The 25,928-nt window shown below is 40.3% G+C and overlaps 1 protein-coding gene across 5 annotated transcripts in view; it reads right to left on the bottom strand.

Moving 5' to 3' along the window:
- Positions 1-25,928, bottom strand: part of fgf13a (fibroblast growth factor 13a) — a 95,063-nt gene that overhangs the window by 5,700 nt on the left and 63,435 nt on the right. For 4 of the 5 annotated variants that reach the window (XM_080465187.1, XM_080465185.1, XM_080465186.1 and 1 more), the window contains 3 exons: positions 16,213-16,323; positions 11,438-11,541; positions 999-1,197 (listed from right to left, as the gene is read on the bottom strand). In XM_080465187.1, coding sequence (XP_080321313.1) covers positions 999-1,197; positions 11,438-11,541; positions 16,213-16,323 — 414 coding nt within the window. Of the gene's footprint in view, positions 1-998; positions 1,198-11,437; positions 11,542-16,212; positions 16,324-18,662; positions 19,671-25,928 lie in introns of those variants that run through there. The other variant, XM_080465188.1, reaches the window with a different exon arrangement.

Genomic DNA, 25,928 nt, shown 5'->3' with positions numbered 1-25,928 from the left:
CAGACTCTCACTGTTTCCGCTCTGCTGACAGGTAAATCTGTGTCGTGTTGAAGATGAAAGGACTGTGGCCTTTTCAGCAGAGACAACAGAGCCATTTCTCTCTTTTCCTCCCTTTTTCTTTTGTTATACACGACCACACACATGGATGGGTGCGGCTCCGTCATCAAGCTGAGGTCCTGCGTGCTACTCTTCACATTTCAGCATAATGTCCCAACTGTATGTAGTTAAAGAGGATGTTTGACCCGTGTTATGTTGCCATCATACAGACAGCGGAAACATTTGAATAAGTCAATGCAGAATTAGACGCAGAAGACAGTAGTTACGTGCAGATCGATACAAAAACATGAAGCTTCTGCTGCTAAATTTGTCTGTTATAGAATCTACGTATTACTGTGAGAAAAGACATCCGTATTTACATTATATAGTTATGTAAATATAGGGGTAGTCGGTGTTCACTTCTTCTTTTGTCGAACACAGTAACATGAACCCAAGCTATTGCATATAAATGCCCCATGCAGGTGCAAAGATTTGTTTGACATTTGTGGACCATTTTTGGCTCAGAAAACAGAAAGCAACACTTGTTTTGGGCGGAATAAAAGAAAAAACAAGTCTGTGTTTTAGCTGCATTTTATAAATGTGATTTTTGAATGAGCTGCTTTTTTTTTTAATAAATAAAATGTATTTGGTTTCAGTATACGGCTAGGCTTAACCTATAATGAGGATACTGTACTCTGACCCACCAAAACCACAAAGTGGTTTCACTTGAACTGTCTTCACCGGAAACCGTTTTTTTAAGAGTTAAAATGATTATTATTAGCTGCATGAACCTAAAGTATATAGAAAATCAAAAACGAACTGTGAAATGTAATCAGATGTGGGGTTTATATACCCACACCCCAACAAATATATCAAGAAAACCATCACAATGGACTATTGAGTCACAGCAACTTCATCCCCAATGCAGTGGATTGCAGATTTCATGGTCTGGCGAAACGTACCTTTTAGAGGTTTTGGAAGGAAGTGGGCTGCTGGCTTGTTCTTCTTGACATGGTTCCCCTTCATGATTTCTCCTTCCTTGTTCAGACCGAGGTACCAGCCCCTGCCCGACTGCTGCTGCCGGTATATCATGGAGGAGTATGTGACATAATAGTTCTCAAACACCGACTCCTTGAATTTGCACTCTGGTGTAAAGTGTTCCTGCAGGGGGAGGACAAGCAGATACAGTGCATACTAGTTGTCAGACAGTAGTTTTCAAATTCTCAAGAGTCTTTGACATCCTGTTATAAACTCAAGCGTTTGAAATGCAATAGTTCATTACGTTAAAGTGCAACTTAATAACGGTACGTTGCACCGCACATTCAGCACACACACTCTGGATGGGAGGACGACGTAGGAACCATCTCAGGGCTCAAGGCTTCTGCGTTCAAATTTTTATCTCCAGAGAATCTTCCTAATCTATTCATTCCATTTATGGTGCTGAATAATGTAGCACTTTATAGCATAGATAACAGTGATATGACAGATACAGAGAGTCATTAATAAAACATTCGGGCAAGATGAATGGTATAGTCTCATTTGGTCCCAGCTTTTAATTATGCATGGGCAGTTCATTATCTTTTAGAGGTTTGTCCGTTGTATTTAAGATATTGTTGGACAAGCCCATCTATTGCTGCCATTTGACTTTGTTGCTCTGTGCTTCACTAATGTCCTTTCATGCTGCAAAAATAAATAAATAAAAATACTCAACAAAAACGATTACAATGCTTTTACAAGCTGGCTTTAATAGGATTACATGTAATCTAAGTGCACTTGAGTACTGCACGGAAGGTGTTTGTCCACCTTTCTTTTATGTGCTATCCAAGTCTTTCCTCCCGTCGAGCACTAATGTACTTGCTGTGAGAGAAAACTCCTTAGAGACATGCAAAATTCATCTACTGGACTCCAAACTGTGCAAGAGTTCACTCGTCCTCTCTGTTAGGTTTAGAATCCAGTGCTTCTGTGGGATTTGGCCATTAATGCAACAACAGTGGGGCTGAGGTTTATTTCCCCTGTGGCAAGATTTTGTGTACGAGTGTGTGTGTCTTCAATTTGCAGAGTTGCTTAGGCACTAAGCCTGCAGAACAAAGTCTAATCAGTTAGAAGACAATTCCCCCTGAGACACCTCGAGGGACATCAGACAACGCTCGAGTCAACTAAAGACAGGACAGGCTAGTCAGCGGTGAGCCATTTCTGCTTTTTATTATTATATTGAAAGAACGACTTGCAAATATAAAAACACTCAGGCTATGCATGCACAGTTTGAATATCTAGTGGGTCAACGTTGCGATGGGCATTGAGAGCTTGGATGTCTCCGTCGGACCAAAGCTCATCTTGTTTGATTAACCCAATTAAATACATCACATTGGCTGATAATACGTCAGTAAGGCCGCAGAACCACAGCGAGACTCAAACCAACAATGTGTCACTATCAGACATGGGAGTCATCTGTAGCAGCCTGTTCAACAGCATCACGGACAGCAGTAACACGGTTTCGAAAGGCTGAATGAGATCCGTGTTTGATGACGTGCTTCAATTGAGGCCTTTGTATGTGATGCTGCTGAAACACCGAAAAGCTGTTTGAAGTATAAGCAGTGAATGGCAATGACTTTCACTTGATGAACTTGTTAAAACGAGCTCTGCTATGTCACTTTGAGCCTTTTGCCACACTATGCCCACTCGAGGCACAAAGCTCACACCTACCTACAGTAACTGACAGTCACACTCGTTTGTCATCCCAGCTTACTGATTTAGCTTTCACAGATCACAACAGACGAAAATGTCATGGCAGCAGCATAGCTGGAGTTCCAGGAAAGTTGTCACGTACCACTTCCTTGGTGTGCATCCTGTTGAATCAATTGAGTTTCAGCACTCGTCATCCAAAACTCTATCATCACACACATATTAAGCCTACCTAAGAACCAGTAATCTATTAAACCACAATGTTTTATTAGAAACACACTCTTCAAAAGAAGAACTGTATGGACATATAGACACTAAAGGCTGGTGGTACACAATAAAACAATTTCACATAAATATGCTTTCATGCTTTGTGCTTTGATGCTTTCATATTTCTGCTCTGATAATGCATCTGATTGAGTAGTGCACAAGTCAGGCATGAGTGAAGGGTTGTCTGAAATCACATACTGCCATTAAGCACTAGAAAGTGTCAGCACAACTGATCATCAGCAGAGTAAATCCAAGATTCCATACAATGCACTAAACCCTTCTTTTTCCTTTAATTGGGTGAACGTTCCAACATCTTCCTGTCATACCCTTTGCAAAGGGCATTAGGCACAAATAAAGCCAACATTTACTTTAACATTGCCGAAGGTAGCAATTACTTCCAGAAAGATATGATTCAAACACTAGGACTGAGTAAAGTAGATTATCATGCAGTGTATTACTGAACCATTTCTGTTGTTTTACGACCAGTTATAGGTGAAGATGCAAGATATTTTCCATGAAAGACATCAGCTTGTGCTGCATCCTCCTTTCCAAACTGTGAACAGCTCCAGAGCTGGTGTAGCACAGTTTTGCCTTTCTGATCAGAGTCTGCAGTTTGTTTGAATCTCTGCCACTAAAGCACATGCCCCAGCATCCTGCAGCCAACTGCATTTAGAACGACGCGGGGAGTGAAAGATTTGTGGCGTCTAGCTGCACGTGTTGAAGAAAGTTGCTCCACTAAAGACAAGGTATACATCTGGACTGTGTATGAAACACTAAAGTCTTAATTTTGAAATAAATACAGGAAGTCATTACATTCTCCTGATCAAATGAGTCAGTTTGTCATTTAGATAGAAATGTACTCACACTCACTCAAGTACTCGCAGACTCACATACTTACAGATCCACTTAAATACTAATATACTTGCTCACATGGACTGTACACATACTGACTCACATACTCACTTCTATGCCCCTCCACACATGTGCTCACTTACATACTTGTGTGTTTATTTTCATATTCACTTCACACATTCATCCACTCATCGAGTTTTCACGAATTTACTTATAAATGTACACTGAATCACTCCAATACTTAAATGTGCATGCCCCCCCCCCCCCCCCCCCCGAGTTCTGTACTGTACAATCACAAATAAAGATTCTCTGAGCCCCCTGACCGCTGGAAATGAGTTTTGCCCTCCACAGACAAGTCGCCCATGTTACTCACTTTATAGCATCATTAAGAGAGTTCTTAAATAGATAGCAGTATATTTCCTGGTGTATTGGACTTTGAATTAGTCTAATTTCATTTTATACTTTCAGTCACAAACGGAAGAAAAGATGCCACCTGTGCTTTTTGTTACTGTATCGTGATCACAGCCAGTTTGGCATTAAGCAAATTTCTTTTTTGTTTGTTTTTAAAGCAAAATGTTTTCTATCCTCTCAACATAATTACAAAAACAGCTTTTATTCATTTTTGTCTTCCCCTGTATTTTTAATCTTTCTCCCTTGTTTCCGTCTTAGCCGTTCACCTCCCTCCTCATTGTCTTCGCTCTCGCTTGCTTTAAGGCTGAGCCTGATTCAGCCTGATTAGCAGCAGTCTTAGAAAGACTGCACGAGCTGCATTTGGAAGCGAAACGACAAGCTGCTCCCAAGCCAGGAGTTCTGTTCTACCTCTAATAATGAGCTTATGTGGATTTGGCTTGTTACACTTGTCCTGGAGAATAAACGAGTCTATTGATAAACAGACACATACAGTTAGATGCAGGCAGAGTTACAGCCAAAATGGAGACGAGGCTACTGGCTATTGTTGCTGTATTGGAGCGGGTCTCTGGACAACAGGATCGCTCAGACGAAAACAAGGAGGGACCAAAATGGCAGGGGATCCCCATTTTTATTCTTACAGTGACAGACAGAAACATTCACATCCTTTTGAATTGAATCCAGTCACGTCCTCTTCAGTCAATAGCAGGTCTATTGTTCACTGAAACCAATCTCCCCATGGAAAAAAAACGCTTGCATCACTTTAATCATGACTCCAGCGCCAGATGGAGCGAAGGGGAAATCACTTAAAAAAGAAAAGCAGGGTACAGTATGCATAAAAATGTTCTCTGATGTGGCATCTCTCTGCACAGATCTCAATAGCTGTTTGGACCAAATGGAAGTTAAATTAGTTGGGCTTTCCCATAAAATATAAAACTATAAAAACAATTTTATGTCCAAAATATGGACAGCTGGCGACTTCAGTCACAAAAAGTTCACGCAACAGATCACTTTCAAAAAAACAACAACCAAAAAACCCAACATAATAGTGCGTGAGTCTGGGTTCTGTGTCCTAATTCCTTGAACAAACTATGAAAAGACGGTAAATAACAGACTATCTATCTATCTATCTATCTATCTATCAATCATTTCATTGCTACACTATTCTCTTGTGTAATTCTGAGGAAAACTTGTAACATTATATTATATTATATATAATATTATTATTATATGTGCCTCTGTAAGACATCCTCTGCTCTCTTTAGCTTGTCCCCATTATTAAGAGCTTTTTATTTTTTTTTTTAAGTATCGGGGTGAGTCATCTTTTTCGGCTCAAACATGTGCTCTTGGGTCTTCATGCCTCAGGGACACAGGCAAGAAAGGTAACAGAAGGCAAGATAACTTAAGGATTAAGAATTGGTAATTTATGATTTTTCGTGACCTGATTGACATATTTATATCCATCCATCATTTATAACACCTTCATCCTGTTCAGGGCCAGCAGTCCATTCCAATTTATACTTTTTTCCACTCAAACTGTTTCTTGGGGATACATTTCCGATGCCTAATATATACTGTAATATATTGAAAAGTATAGTCAAACATAGACAACTTGTTGTCATTGAATTCGCAGACCACGACATCATGACACCTCAGCAGTCACGGGTATCTAAAGCTTTGCCTAACAAATTCACGGATCCTATTTTTCAAGTCATTCTGCTCTGTGGAGAATTTCTGTGGTGACAGAAATCGAAATCTTGTTTCAGTGCGCTGTGCTCACTGCAATGTAAACAAGCTGTCAATGTCTTCACCTCCCAATAGCTGTTCTTGCAAGCAGATATTTCTTGTACAAAAATTTGTTTACACTAGTATATTATCTCACAGGCAAAGGTCAAGGAGAGGCAGAGAATGGTCTTGTGTTTTACGACAAGAGGAAATCCCAGCTGGCATTATGGCTGTATTGGCTGGGCTTTTTGCTGTCTAATAACTGCTTGTAGCAAGGAGACGTTTTATCGGCTGTGCTGAGCTTACAGAGCTGAAGGATGTTTTCCTTGTCATCTTTAATGTCTGTGCCTATAAAACACATGGATCCACCAGCACAATCGAACCCACGGCCCATCTGGGACACCTTTTGTCTTCACACAATGAAAAAGTGGTAATCGTAGCTGTGAAATGAATATTGCATTAGCACAGCAGTCTCATCAAGAAAGCCCTATCAATTATGATGCACTCTCACGCAGTCTTCTGTTGGCTTTAAGGGGGTAATTACACCCCAGTAATGTTTCCCTGATCCGATCAGCAGGGGCAGAAATACTGCCATATTGGATGTGATCTCCTCTGTAAAGATATTGGCCGAACTTTTCACAGAGCAAGCCAAATCAATGCTGTGCGTGGCCCCAGTGTCTTCAGCTGCCATACTGCAACTGAAATGACACCAATTATGCCAATACAATCAGAGCAGAGCCGAGTTCCAGTTTCTTTCCAGTCACATCGATGCTTGTGAGACTCTGGGAAAACTAAAGCTATTGCTGGGCAGCACAGATAAATCTTGTTAAATCCGGCTTTTCACAGCTCCTGTCTCCTTATGAGAGTGGAAGTGGATTATAAAGCACCTTTTTCCTTGGCTGAAGATGAAGTACACTCACAGTGTTGGAAAATAAATTGGAGAGTTTTAATCTAGTGGCAAAGACCCTCGCAAATACCAAACACAAATAGGCGCACCCACACAGTGTACACATCCAACCTGGATGTACACACACACACACACAGCACAGAGTAGTTAATGACACAGCTCACTGGAGTGAAACCTTACAGCAGTGGTTATTTACCACAGACATTGTGACTGCTAAAGAGCTGAAAAGGCACGAGGGTGGGCCAACGACATGTCGAACACGAGTGCATTAAACGTGAACACATATTGTAAAAGCTCAATGAAATGCAAGCTTCTTTAAAACCTCTTTGGGAGTATTTTTTTTTTCATTCTACACTCAAACTGAAAATACATACCATACTGATTCAATTATAAGATGAATCTCTTTTTATAAGACATCTCTCTTTACCATGTCATCGCCGCTGCATGTTTGATATGCATCATATTAAAACTTAAACAGTTTGTTAACAACATCCAGCAACTGATGCTGGATTCTCCTCTGGTATGATCACCAAGTCATTTGTTGACGTTTGACTGTCCGGTCTTCATGGATCCAACATGTTCATCTTGTTTCTCCAGCTGTGCAAAACTTGACATAAAACACCACTTTTTCCAAACCTATTTCCAGAAAAAAAAATCCTCTCTACCATTATGGTATCAAATTTTAAAAGATAAAATGTTTTTTTCAACTACTTCAATGTCCCTAATAGAACATATCAATTTCTGTAATCTTTTGTACAAGTAGAAAATATCCCTAACCCAACACAAAAATATGTGAGTGATACTTTATATCAATTGAGATAAAGAGCATTTCATTTTGAACATTTATATGGCACCTAATGCAATGAAATGGTATGCATTTTAATGTATGATGCTGTGAGTCGCTTACAAACTGTACAACTGTGCGGATCTATCTTGCACGTTTTTTTTATTTTTTTTTATTTTTTATTTGAGAGCCTGTAAAACCTGATAAATATTTCCACACCGGGAGCACTGAACTCTCCCTTTTACACACACTCACAGCAGTCTAGACGAGAATCAACTGGAGCCTCGGTGACTCACACTAATTCAAATATGACCCACCAGCAAATTATTAACAGCACTGCAATGGCACCTTGTGAGATATGTGCACCCCACTTAGCTTGGTACGTGAAAACATACTTCTCATAAATTTGAAAACATGGGAAAAAAAAACAAAAAACTTTGATTTATTTTTTTTTAGGAAATGTGTTGACTTAACTATATATTCCTGATTCCACTGATAGCACCAACTCAATTCTTCCCCTCTTATTAAAACCTTAAGACACTTCTGGAGGAACACGTGATCTTCGGCTTGTACAGAATTAGCCAGGTCAACAGGAAAAAAAAAAGAAAAAGATTATAGTAAGTAAAATACATATTAATTTGTTTCTTCCTCTCCCACACATTGACGCTGATGGATGAATATATTTTCACTGGTGCGTTCTGCCTCACCCACACATGTGCACTCTTTTTTTTTTTTCCTCACTCATTTCTCACACTCTGTTTCTTGGTGTATGTTATCTGTTTCAAACGAATACACAAACTCTACATGCATTTGTGAGGCGGTCCTGTCGGCTCTGAAAAGCTAAAAGTCACTGAGGTTTATAAATGTTGTATGTTTCATGCTTGGCGTCGGCACAGAGCAGCGCAAAGTCGATAAGAGTGGCATCAGCAGAAGCGGCACACTTCTCTCCCCCCCGCCCTGAATAATACGTCATCTGTTGTCTCTTCGCTGTTGATTGGGATTCTCCCCTGGATGCTCACCAGCTATTGGCCAGTTTATCGTGCAGTTGCAGGCAACACTTTGCCATAGCAGCAGCCCTGGCAAGACTGTCTAATTTAGCTGAAATAGAATACACTACAACCCATCCTCCCCCACTGCATTTCTCCAATATAACACACCAGCATTATATTCTGTATTTAATGTGAGGGCTGGTATTTAACACAGCGCTGATGCTGCAGTAAGCCTGGGTGTTTTTAGACTTTTTCTCTTTAATATTTCTATGTTTTAGCCTGAATCTTTTTTTTTTTTTTTTTTTTTTTAATACAAAACAAAAATCCCCTTATATTGAGAACATATCTTTGTGTCACAGATCATCCTCATATCAAGAGGACGAAATTACACACATGTTAATGTTTTGTTAATGGAAAAACAAAACAAATGGACATTGTAATGCTATTGAATGTTGAAACACCATCCGAGTTAAGCATTGTGGAAATACTAACAGAATCCTAAAAGCAGCAACCTCGAGTTTTTCTGTGTGTCACTGTGCAAATAAAATGCTATGGAGGGTTTGGTGCAGAGCTATTTCTGTAACAGTGCAACAGATGGAAGCAAGACTAAAACATATGAAGAATATTATGCCCTTTTAAGGAAGTTTTAAACTGTCTGACATCCAATATGTTCCTGGGGGTTTGCCAGTGAATCAAAAGCTGAAAATAAAACACTTCTACAGCAGTTACTTGAACCACAGAGGTTTTATGATGATATTCTATCTTTTTTTTTTTTAATTGAATCCTACAACTTGCTTCACATGCTTAATTACTGACTGTCTTTAAACTCGTATGATTAGAGTCTCTCAGTAAGTGCTGTGGATTGGTGTGGGAATGCGTTCAATAAGTACATTAATGTGAGTGTGTATGTGGACAAAGGAGTTGATGGAGTGCGTTTTATTTCAATTAATTCTGTATATTCCCCCTCAGGCATGTTTAGCTGGGGCAGTACCTATGTTGTCACACAATTGCTGGAGCTCATTATAATCCAATAACAGACAAACTAAACGACAGCCGCAGAGCAGGGATTTGTCTCAATCTGCAAATGTTATAATTCTTCTTGTTTTCCCATTTTACCGTTCGGGGTTGCCAGAGTAGATCATCTTCTGATACTCTCTCTCCTGTATTTTCCTGTACCAATTAAATTGTTTGACAGGATTTTGTTGATATGGGATCACATTGAACAATAAATAAGAGTTCCTGAATCAATTACAGCTTGTAGGTCATTTCAATAATTTTCCAGGTACACTTACATGACTTTCTATCAGCACAGTGAAAACAGCAAGTGTTTTCCACATATGGAAATTGTGCATCTGAAAATATTCAATTGCAACATGCTGATCAATCATTTACGCAGCTGCACACATTTGAAACTTGGATTTGCAGGAATAGAACTAGATTTACAAACTGTAATTGGAAGAAATTACACACAGCAGGAAGACCGTAACATTTAAACACCAAAAATATAATAATCAGCACAGAATAGTGAACAGGACCTTTTGGTTATTTGAGCGGGGCCTCTGCCATATCGATACACCATTATGAAGCAGAAACTTGTTTTAAACTAGTGGAGTTTCATGTGATAAAAGACAAAAAACAACTACTCCAAAAGAAGACCAAACGTTTAGTTTTTAAACTCCATTTGTACCATCATACCAGGCAGCAGAGAGTTTCAAGTAGAGCCCATCAGGATAAAAAGACTGGCATTCTCAGTATGCTAAATGATTCAAGAGTACTGCATTTTCCTCACCAGCCTCCTGGTGACATTTTCCCTGCATGCCAAATGAGTTACAAACCACTATCACTTGAAATGTAACTTTCATTTGCCCCCAATAAAACATACTGACGAAAATGCAATAAGATTTGGTCATTGAGGAGTTTTAATATGACTTCAATTTTTTAGTAGAGTATATTATTGTGCCAATACATTTCCAGTACAAGGACATCTTGCGCCAGTAAAAGCGTTTCAGAGCCAATGTTTGCTTTTTCGGTTCAGGTTGTGTTTTCCAGAGCCAGATTTTATTTTCAACATCAGAAATTTAAAGTCAATATTTTTAGCTCTTTGTAAGACATTTACCACCACATAATAGTCTTGAGTAATTCTGACTATGAAGACTCTAAACAGTGGCTGTGTGTGTGTGTGTGTGTGTGTGTGTGTGTGTGTGTGTGTGTGTGTGTGTGTGTGTGTGTGTGTGTGTGTGTGTGTGTGTGTGTGTGTGTGTGTGTGTGTGTGTGTGTGTGTGTGTGTGTGTGTGTGTGTGCGGCCCATCAGTCCGCTCACTGACGCCTGCCACACAAAGCGGTGATGGCATTTGGGGAAAAAGATGACCAGGAGCACTGTTCGGTTTGCAGCTGAATTATTCATAACCTCGCACATTTAATTAAATATGAAGAGCCACCTGCCACGATCGGACATGTCACTGCTCAGCCTGCTCACACACTCTTTGAACTTTTTGTTGACATTGAATAATATCAGAAAATAATGTTCCCTAATCAGCCGGGATGATGTGTCTGAGTGGGCAATGTGAGAGTTTGTTTTTCATTTACGCCGATAAGGAAAAAAAAAAACCTAACCAACAACACTTTCAGCAAAACAACATTTCTATCCATCACTCCTCTCTTTTATTTTTGTTTTTTCTTCATCATGTCATGTTCTTTAATTCAGACAGAGCCCATATTTTGCAATAAATACAACGAGGATGGAAGGTCAGGTCCATCCCTCAAATACATGTATACAAACACACTTACCGACGTGTACAAGAAGCCCTCACTGTTCATAGCCAGATAGAGTTTGGTTTGCACCCCCTGGATCGCCACCACGCGCAGCCCCACTGGAATAAGGTTGAACATGGCTGGAATGAAGAAATAAAGAAGTAGAAAATTAATAATAAACACAAACAACAAAGCAGGCTTTATCATCTCCATTAAAAAGAGTAATGATTTTTAGAAAATGAGGGAAACAATGTTATTGGCCATTTTATTTGATCCAAGATGTTAACTGATATCAATATACATGTGCATAAGCAACAGTTAGTCAGACACAATCTATTTTGATTGGTGGATGGTGAAGATGAGTGATTGATACAACCAAGGTATGGAGAAGGCCATTTGTGACCACATAAACTGTTCAACCTTGAAGCTGATGGGCTACATCAGCAGAAGAGTACACTTCCCGTCAGCTGACACCAGAGAACTGAAGCTACAGTTCACATAGGCTCAACAAAAGTACACAGAAGACTGGAAAAATGTTGCCTCATTTGATGAGTCTTGATTTCTGCTGCCACGTTCAGACACTAGGGTCAGAATTCCATGTGAACAACATGAAAACATGGATACGTTTGGCCGTATCGTCAGTTCAGGCTGGTGATGGTATGATGATGGTGGCGGTATCATCTTGCCACACTTTGGACCCCTCCATATCAATTGAGGATCATTGAAGTTCCTCAGTCGAACTGAGCATTGTTGCCGATCATGTAAATCCATTTACGACCACAGTGTACCATCTTCTGTTGGACATCTCCAGCAGGTTACCACACCATGGCGCAAAGCTCAAAGTGCCAAGAGGTACCCAACAAAGTGGGGACATATATTTCTATCTGTGACCAGCAGGGGGCTGAATGAAAGTCGGGAGCTTTTGAGGCTGAGACAGTCGCCAGCAGCAGTCCAGCTGGACAGTGAGGTACAGCTCCACTTAAATAGTGTCAGCCTGTAGTGTGTGTGTGTGTGTGTGTGTGTGTGTGTGTGTGTGTGCACTGAACCCACAGGCGGAAAAGAGAAACGCACGTGAATTTCCACCTGACCGTCTGCCTGCTTCTTTTTCCCAAAAACGGGAACGACTGCTGTTTATACCAATGTGGTTTCAACAAATAATGTTGCAAATAAACTCATGACACACCTCTTGTATTTATCTCTTCATTTCTAACATTGCCTGTTGTCACATGACGCGTTTATGCACATATGTGAAGTGAAAGCAAAGCTCTTGCATCTTTGTGCATTTAAGCTGTGAGTCATGTCCTTACTATAGATGCTCTTGTCAGCCACTTGGTAGACGTGTATCTGCAGAGTCCTTTGTGCGAAGCGCCGTATAGTGGCTTTTTTTATTTAATTTTGTCTTATCGCTGGCATGCTGCACATCTTTTTTTTTCTCTTTCATTGTAAACGAGGACGATGGAAATGCCTAATATAACACTGGATTCTCTGCGTACCGTTAACGGGCACTGCAGTCGATACAGTCCATCGTTATAATCTTTAGTATTATACCAAAAGCAGAAGTTCTCAGTGTTGAACATTTCTTCTCTTCTTCTTTTTTAAATTTATTTATATATTACATAATCAGACCTCCTGTTCATTTCTCCTGCAGCTGACTTCAGCTTACAGATACCGATGCTGTTGTTCATGCATCCTAAATTCTCACTGATATTCTCGAGCACAGCATGGATGAGTCACGTTGTTAACAGACTTCACCTCACATTAAAAGTGCACCGTCTCTCAAATTCACAACAGTCAAATACTATTGCAGATACTAAGAAATTCCTCCCCCTGGGGAAAGTTACACCACTGTAGCGTGAAGACATTTAAAATGACAGATTGGTGTTCGCTTTTGAGTCTACAGTTTGTATTGATTCTTGCATTGCTCACATGACACTTCCAGTTCAATAGTCACACTGATAGTGCCTTTGATGTGTAGCCTGTTTTTGGTGTATTCTATTCAACCGTTAAACAGATAAATGTGCATATGCCTAATGTAAATCTGTGAACTCTTTCCCTTCAAATTTGAGTTTGAGGCGATCCCAGCCAACTATAGGTGAAGGTATGGTAGCCTGCTCCTCTTCTCACACTAACATAAACTGTACTTAGTCTAAGAGCATAATTAGCAAACAGCAAATTAATTCAGACGCTCTCAGTTACTGCCTCCCCTCCATAAACAACGGGAACCAATAGAAAGCAGTTTATCAAGGGGAGACTACTCTTGACTAACTTTATTTCTACTTTTCCAAGTATTCTTGAATACTGCAGTGCGGAGGCTCAGCAGCTTCTTGCCAGGAATTCGGGCTACAGGTTACAGATGGCACTATGAGAAAACTTTCTCCACACAGCCATTGTGCAGATTGATCCATGGTAGCTTTGCTGTAAATAGAGCTAGAGGGGATGTGAGGAAGTGTTTTCATGAGTAATCTCTCACTCTACCCTGGCAAAGCAACAAGATTTGTAGATTCATTCTGCTGTAAATTGAATACATTTTTGTGTGTTTGCAAAAAGAGTAAATTGTTCAGTGACTTACTTTATGAAACATCTGGCTACCTGAGAAGCTCTTGTTTTTTTTTTTTTATAAATGCAGCCTTTTCACATCAACAGAGCGTCCTTCCCCTGGGACTTCCACCACGATGCGCACATACACATCTTCACTCCTTTCAGGAGGATTACCAGCCACTGTATTGATGGACATTTTCAAAAGGGGAAACTCAATTACTTCCTGACTCCTACAAACACCTGAGCACCTTGAAGAGGATGACAGGGCCGCCACCCACTTGCAGACCGTTCTGGTGCACAGAGGCACAAGGAACAAGTAGGGTGAAGAGGCCCGCGGGCAGCTTTCACAATTGCTTGCAGACTTTCTCCGTGCCTCAATTCCACCTACTAACAACTGAGGAGTCATGACCAATCCAATGTGACAATAAACCAGAAGTATCATGACAATAACTAGTCACATTTGAAGCATTTGTCATATCACTTACTCATTCCGGGAGCAGCGATGCCTGCAATTAAAACTGCCAGAATATGACAACAAGACAGTTTAAAAGAGAACTGTTGAGACAACATAACAAAACTCATATTTAGACTGAGTTGTGTCGAGCTGCAGTGGCTCTTTGGCTGAGAAAATAACAGAGTAACTTAAAAACAGAAGCTTGAGTCAATTAATTATTGTGCAGCTCTGGTATTTATCTTGAACCGCATTAAATCTAATTTGCTTGCACAGCAAATCAAACAGAAATTTTCTGGGTAACAAACAAAACGGCTTCATGATATTCGTTCTTACTTCTGGAGAATGTAGGGAAAAGAATTTGAGCCATTTTGGACAAAAGACCTGGTTTGGAAGCATAATATCAGAACAAGGCTAAGAATGTACTGCTTTTTGAACAGAGAAACACTTCTCTCAAAGAAACACATTCACAGTTACCTCATAGTTCTTTTTTTTCCCCCTTCATACCCAGTGGGTTTGCTTAGTCGTGATGCAACACAAGAAAATAGCTGATATTGTATAAAATGGGAGGGAAAACAGTCAGATTCATGAGACTTGGATTTGATCTTGCTGACAGTTTCTCTCTCTCATAAAAATGTCACTCGACGTCCAAAGTTGCCCAAGCAGTCTACAGTACCAAAGATCAAATCATTGCTTTCATTCGTGTGTGTGTGTGTGTGTGTGTGTGTGTGTGTGTGTGTGTGTGTGTGTGTGTGTGTGTGTGTGTGTGCGCTCACAACTATCGGAGAAGGTCCTCTCCCACCATCACAAGACACCAGTAGCTCCAAGAGGACTGCGCACTCCGTCACCATGGAGACAAGCGCACCCAGCACCTAACAATGCTATTTTTGGAGCCGTGCAAAGAGCTTCACTCTTTCTCGTTTTTCTATTCAGCAGCACTATTTAATTTTGTTTTCCTCATGAATAATTTTCATGTCCATGCAGACCATTTGTTGTGTAAGAAGAAGGGGAAGCCCATGCAAACTCGATGGGTGGGGTCAGTGTGTGGACGAATAATGCCAGTGGGTGCATATTGGTAGTTATTTCAGTATCTTTGTTTTTGCGTCTGCAGTGTAGAGTATGTAACTTCCTGCTGCTTCCGCGTATCATTCAGATCTTTTTCCCCCCTCAACAATACCATTTAAAAAAAATTACATTAAGTGAATTTCTTCAGTCATTAATGACTATGCTACACTAATCTTTAAAACAAAACAAAAAAAGAAAAAAAAGAAAAAGAGTATTTATTGTGCTGTCTAATCAGACAGCAGTCCAGACCTCTTGTATTGTCAGCAGACAAGTAGCTGTGCTGTCACTCTTCCGTTGATCTCCCGTTTAATTCATTTGAAAACAAAAGAGCTGGTGGGTGTTATAGCAGTGACATGAATGCTTCTTTACATAGTGTAAGATCACACAGGCTCCCAGCACTGAGGCAATGTGTAGGTGAGTAAAAGCTGTTCGTGATGTGCGTTCAGATTGAGAACGCAACGACTCGCATTAGATCAACTTAAAACGGTACTTAGTCCTGCACAGTTACACCTGGATATGTTTTTTTCTGTCCCATTACCATTAAATTCCTATTAACTATTTAATGCCAGGTACAAAAGTTGAATTAATGATGCAAATTTAAAAACCAGCAATTATTATCACAGGGAGATACAAAGATAAACTTTATTGTGCAAAGTTGAGATGTTGAAATCAATAAGATTTTGTTGGTTTGTTAAAGAAACAAGAAAGGAAATAGTGGTTGATGAATTTCAAAGCGATGTATTTGAACAACACTTACTGTAACCATTGTCTTCTTCCTTTGTTCCATCAATGGTCCCATCTGCCTGCAGCTGCAGGTGGAAACCTTGTCGACTGTACAGCTTCGTCACAATCCCCTTCAGCTGGGGCTCTGTGGAGGCAAGAGGGACAAGGATCAATGAACGCAAGGTGATGTCTCTTACTCGCTTCTTAATGGGACAATTCGAAGCCCAACTCTCACTGCTTGCCGTCAATTTAGGAGCTGGTGGAACCACGTGAATCCATTTCAGCCAAAAGGGCAGAAAGGCTGCGCACGAGCAGAGGCGGCAACAAAAAAAAACAGCAAATACAACAACTGATAATAATGAGCTCGGACACCTGTCTGTCTCACAAACACATCGCAAGATCTCCACAAAAACATGTCAGAACAAATTCAGCCATTTAGATCTGACCTTTGTATTGGAATGGATGAGAGAAACTTTAATTCAATCATGTGCTGCCGGATTACTTTCGAGTGAGGATCTGGAAAGCATTAGAGAAGTGGCAGTTTTGCAATACCCGATACTTTAAATCACACCTAATTCTCAGCCACAGTGTTTGTCACCTGCTGTCGTGGCAGCATTTAAATGGCAAATGACAGAGTCAAATGCGATCTCCTGTGTTCACAATCAAAAAAAGCAGTGGCAAATGGTTATCGCCTGCTATCGACTGTGGAACAAAACTGGCTAAAAATGAATAAATTCCCATGGTATTAAAACATAAATGAGACTTCAGATGGATATGATCAAATTATCAATATTAAAATGGCTTTGGAGGCTTTTGGCAAATCAGAGGTTTACGATATCGTGACACTTGCGAGGAATCTAGAGATCAATATTACAACATATTGACAAAGTTAGTTATAGTTACGTCTTAGTGCTGGTTTGCCTTTCTGAGTTACATCTGTGTAATGTCTGATAAAAGTCGAGTGCCCTTCATTCTCTGGTTACTGTGCCGGGTGGAGCGTCCTTTGCAGTGGTTAACCACACCTTTCATCCATCCTTTCATCTCACTCACCGTGCAGCACTGCCATCACTACCACCACTAAGCTGCACGGCGAGTTAAGCAGTTATCCGGAGGTATTGTGATGACTTTGCTTTGAAACTTTGCACGTTTGATTGTCAAGATATGATGCAGACGAGCGACCCGCAGCCCGAGGGCCTGCACACATGCACAAACCGTCAACACAGACAAAGACGATAACACACTGCATGACATCATATGTAAAATCACACACACTGTCTGCGCTGCCTCTCCTAAACGTCCTTTGTTTTTTGGTGAGGTACAATGTGTAAGTCACATGCAGACACCACCTTCCTCTTGGATCACTTCCTCCACAGGTTAGAAATGGAAAGGGGAAGTGAGGGGTGCAAAAAAAAAAAAAATAAGGATAAATATACTATTATATAAACATTTGCAGTTGCCTCAAGCTGCATCCTATGATGAGTTATAAAACGGTTTTGAGAATAAAGAAGAGAATAGTGCTGGATAAAGTTGAGGTGGTCGTGTTCACTAACATCGAGGTATGTTGCAGACTAAAAGTGAGCTTTTATCCTGAGCAAGATCAGAGAAGATATCTCGACGATCACTTTAGCGCTGGGTTGGTTGGGGAGTGGGTGTGTGGGCTTAAAGAACACTTTTAAACTGCAAAACAAAAAAGAATTGCAATAATATGGACAGCAGTCCTCACAGCAAAATAGCAGACACTCCGGTCCTGTGCCCACAAGTCTGTGATCGAGAAACACGCTCACAAAGTTGTTGTTTTGTATTTAATAACTTTATAACAATCCGGTAGGATTTTTATCTGTACTTATCTGCCAATTTCAGTTTTTAAAAGCTGGATACATTTCAACAATAAAGAACTTGGCAATCAAGTGCGGGGAAAATATAAAACTGGAGCTAATTGTGAGGTCTGCTTGCAATTCAGAATGAAAGTGAAGACATAATAATTCAAATGAGTGCCAAACTTTGCCTGTTTTATTGTACTTTGATTGTGAAACTGTATTTAAAACACTAAAGTAAGATTTATTTTGCAAACAGACATACAGATATTTTAAGTTTCCCCTTGCTGAACATCTAATAAAGTGATTATTTTCCAGTTTAATTTGAAGACTGACTCATGGCTTGTAAGTGAAAGTGAGGTCTTAAGTGATTCACTTATTAAGCTCCTTTGTAATTTTATTCCTGTGCGGAATGAATAAGTAGACAGTGAAGGATTACAGATCAGTCTAATATATCCCTCAGCACAATCTGAGGAGCCAAAGGTGACTTCTCTGTGGATCAACTTGATTAAAAGTCCCCTCACTCTCATACCAACTTTTGTAGAGTGATTAATCTTTAAAAAAAAAAAAAAAAAAAAAAAAAAAAAAACTGAGTAAGTACATTCGGTAATCTTTAGGTTATTGATCACAGTCATCCTAAAATAAAATTACATGACCCGTCAAAACAGACCTGGCCGTCTTCTTCGCCTCTTCTTGGAGCCAAAGAGTTTGACCCGTGAGAAAACGTTGAGCCGGCTGGGTTTCTCACAGCTGCCTTTGGCTTTACTGGGGCTGCTCACGCAGCGGCAGGCATTGGACTTCTCCCGCTCCCTCGCCTGCCTTTTCTGCCTAATGAGGGAGCTCGCGATCGCTGCAGCCATAGCCAGTTTGGCAGCGCTCTGGAAAAAACTTCCAGAGATTCAAAATGATCAGTCCCGGTTGAATCCAGAAAATTGGACTATTGATAGAGGGGGGACCTCCAGGCGACAGCTGCAACTATCTGAGGTAACTACAACGATGCGCTAAGTTCAGGATTGTGCAAAGTGCAACAAAAAAACAAAAACTGTGAAACGCAATAGTCCCAGTGGTGCGTCGAAGCCGGTTAGATGATGTGCAAACGGATCATTTTTCATGGGTTGTGGCGTTATTCGGGAACTGTCCGTTGTGTATCTCCGTGAAAAAAAGTGAGGCTTAATAAAAAATAAAAAGCGCACGTTCCACCCGAAGCTGTGCAAAGACTTTCATCACGACACGTTGCATGCTCCTCCAAATCTATCATTTTCTCGGCTTCACAACAAATACGCACCAAGCCAGTGTGTGTGAGCGGGTTTGCATAATCCCACCACACTGCATGGTCGCGCACATGGCAGCCGGGTGCGCAGATAAATGAAGACGACTCGGGGAGGAAACACCTGTTTGCAGATCCGCTTTCACCAATTCTGCAATGAAGACTTAACCCGCGCTTTGGAAATGCAAGGATTCACAGAGGAGTTTTCCCATTTCTTTTCAGTCCTTTTGTTGGAGAAAAAGCAACGTGAGATAAAAGCAAGAGGCGCTTCATTGTGGAGGATCAGCATCCGAGCGCAGCGCAAAGAGAAACTCAGCTGAGCTCAGCTGAGAGCAGAGCATCCCACCTCCAACCAGGAGAAGGAGCAGTGGGGAGGAGGCAGAGGACACACAGGCAGAACCCCCAGTCCATGTGCGCACGTTCATCTCCCAAACTCCTGCTGTCACATCGGATCACACATGTTATACACCAACGGAGGGGGGAGTAGATGGAGAATAAAAACACAAACAACGACAGAATCTATCAGATGAGAAGAAAGTTGCGTTAAAAAGCCAAGAAAAATAGTTTGGATTTAATTTCATTTATTTATTTCCACAATTCCACACATAAGAGCAGGAATTATGACTTGTGAATATTGTGAAAAAATGGACACCCAAAAAGCTTGGAGCTTATCACGCAGGGGTCCGTATGCTTTATAAGGACTTTAAAAATATATTTATTATCACCTGAATTTATATGAGTTCAAGATAACAGGAAATAATTAATCCAACCTTTTATAAACACAGATAATTACTCAATTAATGGCACATATTTTATTTCACTGCATATTTGTAGCCTAAATATGTCTATGAAGAATAGCACAGCGTGGTTCCATTTGTCTGACGTCAGCTTTGTTGTATATCAATATAAATACGAGTTATTATGGCCCAAACAAACTGATCCCGGTGGATTTCACAGCGTCATAAGCTCAAGTAAATGCTCATGTTTTTAAGGACAAAAAACAGCACAATCAAGAAGTATGACTCGATAAAATAAAATAAAAAAATAATAAACACTTCACAAAGTGTGGTCAGCACTGTTTGAAGAGTGTTAGAGTCTGATCCAAAGGTCATGATCAGTCATTCTTTTCAAAGTCTAAGAGTGTCATTACTCTCAATTTCTGTCAGCCAGGATGAAACCATTTAATACACTAACCAATGGTGCCATCTACAGTCCTTGACGAAAACTGTCGCCGACTTTTTATTTAATCATTTTTCTGCTATTCACAAGGGTCACGAGTACACACCTATAGGCACATTTTATCTTTAGTACAAAAAAACGTGCCAATCAAAATAATTCTCATATGATGCAAGTTCACATAGAAAAGGAACAAAACAAAATTAAAGGAAAAAAATAAGTTCTTCAACGAATAATCAAACTATCTCCACTTCAGCACCATGGACAGCTACGGGACAAACAGCCACGGTACAGAACTGATTTATGTATGAAATACAATAAAACAAGACAGCCGGTGTTATTAAAGACTCAAAAAGCATGTTACTACAAGTAAATTAGGCACATTTCCCCCAATATCACAAAAGCACAACTCTGAAGTAAATATATTTAATTCAAAAACATAAATTGTAGAGCCTACCTGAAACAGCTTTTCTCAAAGGAAAAGACATTTTCTTTACAGCAAAGAGTTGATTTGTCCTTTTTGTGAATCGAAGTGAGAGAAAGCGAGCAGACAACATCCAGCAAAGTTCAGAGCATCAGACAACTGTCAGAGGCGCAGTGGAAGAGAAAGCTTCGAGGCGTGGCCATCAACAGGAAGATCATTACAGGACATTAGTGACATGCCATTATGACTTCTAAAATGCTCATTAAACATTCATTTAGAGGGCTTGTTTATCCGGCAAACACGACCGTGCCTTCAATTGCACTGCTGGGATGTGAGGGGGTTGGATGGGAGGAAAGCGAAGGGATGGGATTGGACTTCCTTCTTGGGGCAGTGAAGACTTTGCTCTCGTGTTACAAAAATTCATGTAAAATGATCCGATAATGTGCCGACTAAACCGGTTATACAGGCCTGACCACTTTCAACTGAAAATATCGACGAGTAATCAGCTGAGACTACAGTGTACATTAGAGGGGTTTTTTTCCCTTTCTTTTTACCGACAACTCTCAGAAACTCTATATTTCTCACATGGATCAGATGAATATCCAGATTTACCAAAATAGAAGTTGTAAATATTTATGAGCATCACCTCACAAAGGTAAGTAAACACTATCTGTAAAAACTGTCATCCTGCTTTACTTATACATGCAGCTGTATGCCAAACTAATCCAATTTGCTTAAATTCAGAGTATGGACTAAGTCTCTTTAGGCTTGATTACAGATTTACGGATAAAATCTACTCACAGTACAATAAACTGAGAGACGGGGACAGATTGACTGATAGTGGCTACAAGTACAGATCTGGACACTAGATGGCAGAAGCGGTCTTGTTATTCCCATTAAAGGCATTCAAAGCAGAACTTAAAAGGAAGTCCAGCTTTGAAGCCAACATGTAAGTATTAGACATTTAACATGGAAACGAAACTGTAATTTTTCCATTTTTGCAGTTAGTCAAGCAACAGTTGGGTTTCTTATTTAGGGGTGTTGCAGAACTGTTTAACTGTAGTCAGTGATTAATGGATGGTCAAGTAAAGGCAGAGTATATCCTACAACAGGCGTGTCAAAAACTGTTTAGTTAAGGGGTCACATACAGCCCAAAGTAATCTTTATTGGGCTGGACCGGTATCATAGTTGCATAAGAGCCTTTAAATTCAAACTTAGAAGTTTGTCTTTTGTTGTGGTGCAGAGCATATAAGATGAAAGTGTCTATATTTTAGCAAAATCAAACAATTACTAACAAAAATTCTCACTATAAAGCGGACTCTAATGATACATTTTGGTGTAAAATATATTAAAATGTCCGAAAAACTTGCTGTTTAATTATGCATGTTCCACAAACTTTCCCTGACCACATGACTTTGAGGGAGCGAGCTTTCATTATCTCAGCTTTAGTCTCAGCGCTGTTTCTATTACTCTTTAACAAATTACTTAAAAACTCAGTGCTATCTTTGAAATCTTTTACAATTTGCCCGGTAGTTTATCAGGCCGGATTGGTGCTGGACTGGTTCTAGACACAGTTTCTCATCTAAGGGGAATTTAAAATGACCGATCAAACACTAGAACCATCACTTTGGACTGTGAGAGGAAACCAGAAGAAAAGCCATGCTGAGGAACTTGCACTCCAACACTAATCTCCTTGAGCTCGTAATTTTCTTGCTCTGAGGCGAAAGTACAAACTGCTAATCCACTGTGCAGCATGCTCATAGGTTAATACCAACATGGTTATTCATAATGTTGAGCACGGCACATTCTCAGTAACTATAAAATAGCACAATAATCCACAGCCTCATGGATTTAAAATTACAGACTAAATTTACAAACATGGCAACCATCGATCTCCTGTGCCCACTTTAGGGTTGGAAGGAGGTGGTGTGAATCCAACAGTGGGTGAAAGTAAAAGCACCACAACCTTTAAAAACTTCAACAGTCACGGGAGGAGTTAGACAAGCACTGGAAGAACGTGCAAACTCAGAGAAAAAAAAGCCTCAAGCTTGAAATCAAATTGGAGTGTTCTGGTTGCGATGCCAGGCTGCCAGGCCCACCGGCGAACGGTGACCTTTCACGGGCACATAATTGTGTATTTTTCCACTATTTCTTAACAAATCTCTCAACCCAACGGGGAGAAAATCAATGAGGTCAAGACTGCAAACTAATAAATATTTCATCCTGCGATTGACCCATAAAGCTGGACACAGGGCGGAAGAACGTGCATCACTGCCCTTGTACAAGGCTAATTAATTTTAGTGATTTTGTAGAGTTTGAACCGCGAGATAGAAATATGAACTGTTCATGGGTCAGTGCCATTCCATTGATTTACAGAGGATGTGCCTCAAATGACATAAAGCATACTTTACCGATAAAAGGCATCGGTTTTCCCATTTATTATCACTGATACTCTCAGCGGACGGCTTTTCATAGTGATGAAGAGGAAGTGACCTTTTCATGAACACACTAACCTTTGACCTAAAGCCTTCAGAGAGGAGAGGCCGGTGAAAGGTCGATTCAAGGTTGAACTCAGTTCGATGTGATGATTTTCTCAAAAGCAACTTGTGCTCGATTGTACAATAATATCTCAGCTATTCTTAACTTCATATAGACTACACACAAAATAATATCATAATATGCTGTCATAATCAATATGTGCCACTTTCACATTTTCTTTCATTTCCCCCAGCTGTGTATAATTTCTATCCTCCAGGATGACTGAGAAAAGAAATCTTTTCTGATCTAGTAGTTGCTTTTTTTAAATTTGTTTTATGTGAAAGGCTTTCTTCCCCTTTCCACGAGAGCAAAAATAGATGATAAAGATGATGTGGGTTTTTCACAAAACTAACATCAATCAGCACTCTGTCTTGTTAACTTTCTTTTAAAGATTATTTTTATGGCTCAGCATTCACTCGATGACAGGGAGAGATGACTGCAAATGTTGGTGGGGAAAGGAGAAGTGGAATGAAATAACTTTAACAGCTTGCCTGAAGTAACAAAGCTGTGAAGGATTTTTTTTTTTAATACTTGTGCCGAGTTCAGTGATGAACTGACTGCTGACCTGCCCGGGCAGGTTCCCAAAGGAGGGAACCTGCCCGGGCAAAATGACTGGCTTGGTTATAATGTGTATACACAATATGCGCCCTATAGGAATGTCTCAAGGGCATTAATACATTATACTTACTTTGTTCACCAATTCCAACTATCACTGACTTAACTAACTCTACATCTTCACATTTTAAAGTTAAGAAAATTTATTTTAGAAATAACCAACAATTCCAGCTGTTAAAATAGGGAAAAAACAAAAACCTTAAGATATTTGTTTTAGTAGTTTATCCTGTATTGTGTGTCATAAATACATTTCTCATAGGTGTATGCTCATCTTAAAAGTAATTTGGTTGATTGAACATTTTACTATACAGAGATAGACACAGGTAATAGTGCCTTTAAGAAAGATGCATATTGAACTTTTTTAAATTTAAGTCTCACTAAAGGGGCCACGCATGGGTGTAGAGGTCAGCAATATGACCTCACAGCCAGAATATTTCCAGTATCCCTCCTGGCTTAGGGGCCATTCTGTGTGGATATTAAATATTGCATGCATCTAATGTATGCGTACTCTAGATTCCTTCCACAGAAGGTAGTACACCTGTAAGTGTGAATGCGAGCGTGTGTAATTGTCTGTGTTCGCCCTGCATTTGACTGGTGACTTCGCTCATGGAGAGCATCAGCGCCGGCACTCAGCCACTCTCATTTTGACAAAACTGCACAAAGGATAAATGGACGTATGCAGGATACGTTATCCCCGCCTTGTATCGTTGAATATCTTCAATTCTTCCACGGGCAAACGCAGCTAAACAGCCCTCTGCACACTCTGTTTTGTATCACTCCTCCCACTGCTGATAAATCCGGGCCATCAATTCAAGCAGACAGAGGGGCCCTTCAGGAAGATGACTGAGTTTATCACTGACAGTTAGCAAGACAGAGGGAGGTGATGAGAGTCAAGCTGCAATGTACAACAGTGACACCAATCAGGGACAGAAGATGATACCAAACGAAGAACAAATGTGCTCAGTCCTGATAAAGTACCGGATGCTGTGGCTGCTTTTGTTTGTGGGAGACTGATGGCAGAAATGCTGCACATTGCAAAAACGGCGTGTTTTTTCCTTTCTAACTGAAATATGTGAACCAAAACTATATTGGGCTCATTTGATGGGCTAATAAACTATGCTGTCAGATAGCAGACCGTCAAATATGAGATCACTCACTAGTTTCTGTGTTTTTATAGAAAAACATAAATTGTTTGAGTCAACCACAGACACAAATACCAAGAGCCCTTCTGTTACCAGCAACTGTGGACGCAGTAAACAAGACAAGCCGGTGCACATCAGGATGCACTCAATCAGTGAAACTGCCAACATGTACGATGTGTGAGTGAGTGTGCACACTTTGATTGCTTGTGTAGCAGTGCGCCCTGGGTACATTAATTACTGTAGTGCCCCAGATGCCAGTCTACTGTGGCCTCTCAGGGGCACCTTCAACACACACACACACACACACACACACACACACACACACACACACACACACACACACACACACACACACACACACACACACACACACACACACACACACACACACACACACACACACACACACACACACACACACACACACACACACACACACACACACACACACACACACACACACACACACACACACACACACACACACACACACACACACACACACACACACACACTGGGAGAGTGAGAAAATATTGAGGGTTCTATTCAGAACCAGGTTTTTTTTTTTTTTTTTTTACACAACTCAAGGTGATAACAGCAGAAAAGATCATTCTGCTTGGATCCACTTGTGCACCGACTTAAAAAAAAAAACACCGTAACATTGCCCAAGGGTCAGACCGCTGCTCTTCCATCTCTGACCACCAGAGGGCGTAACATCAGAGTAGAAGGCGGGAATTGCCTGTGTGCTGCCAAGGTTGAGCACTGTGTGTTAAC

Source organism: Lipophrys pholis, assembly GCF_963383615.2.
Source record: "Lipophrys pholis genome assembly, chromosome: 6".
NCBI lineage: Eukaryota > Metazoa > Chordata > Actinopteri > Blenniiformes > Blenniidae > Lipophrys > Lipophrys pholis.
This window is presented reverse-complemented; position numbering and strand designations above follow the sequence as displayed.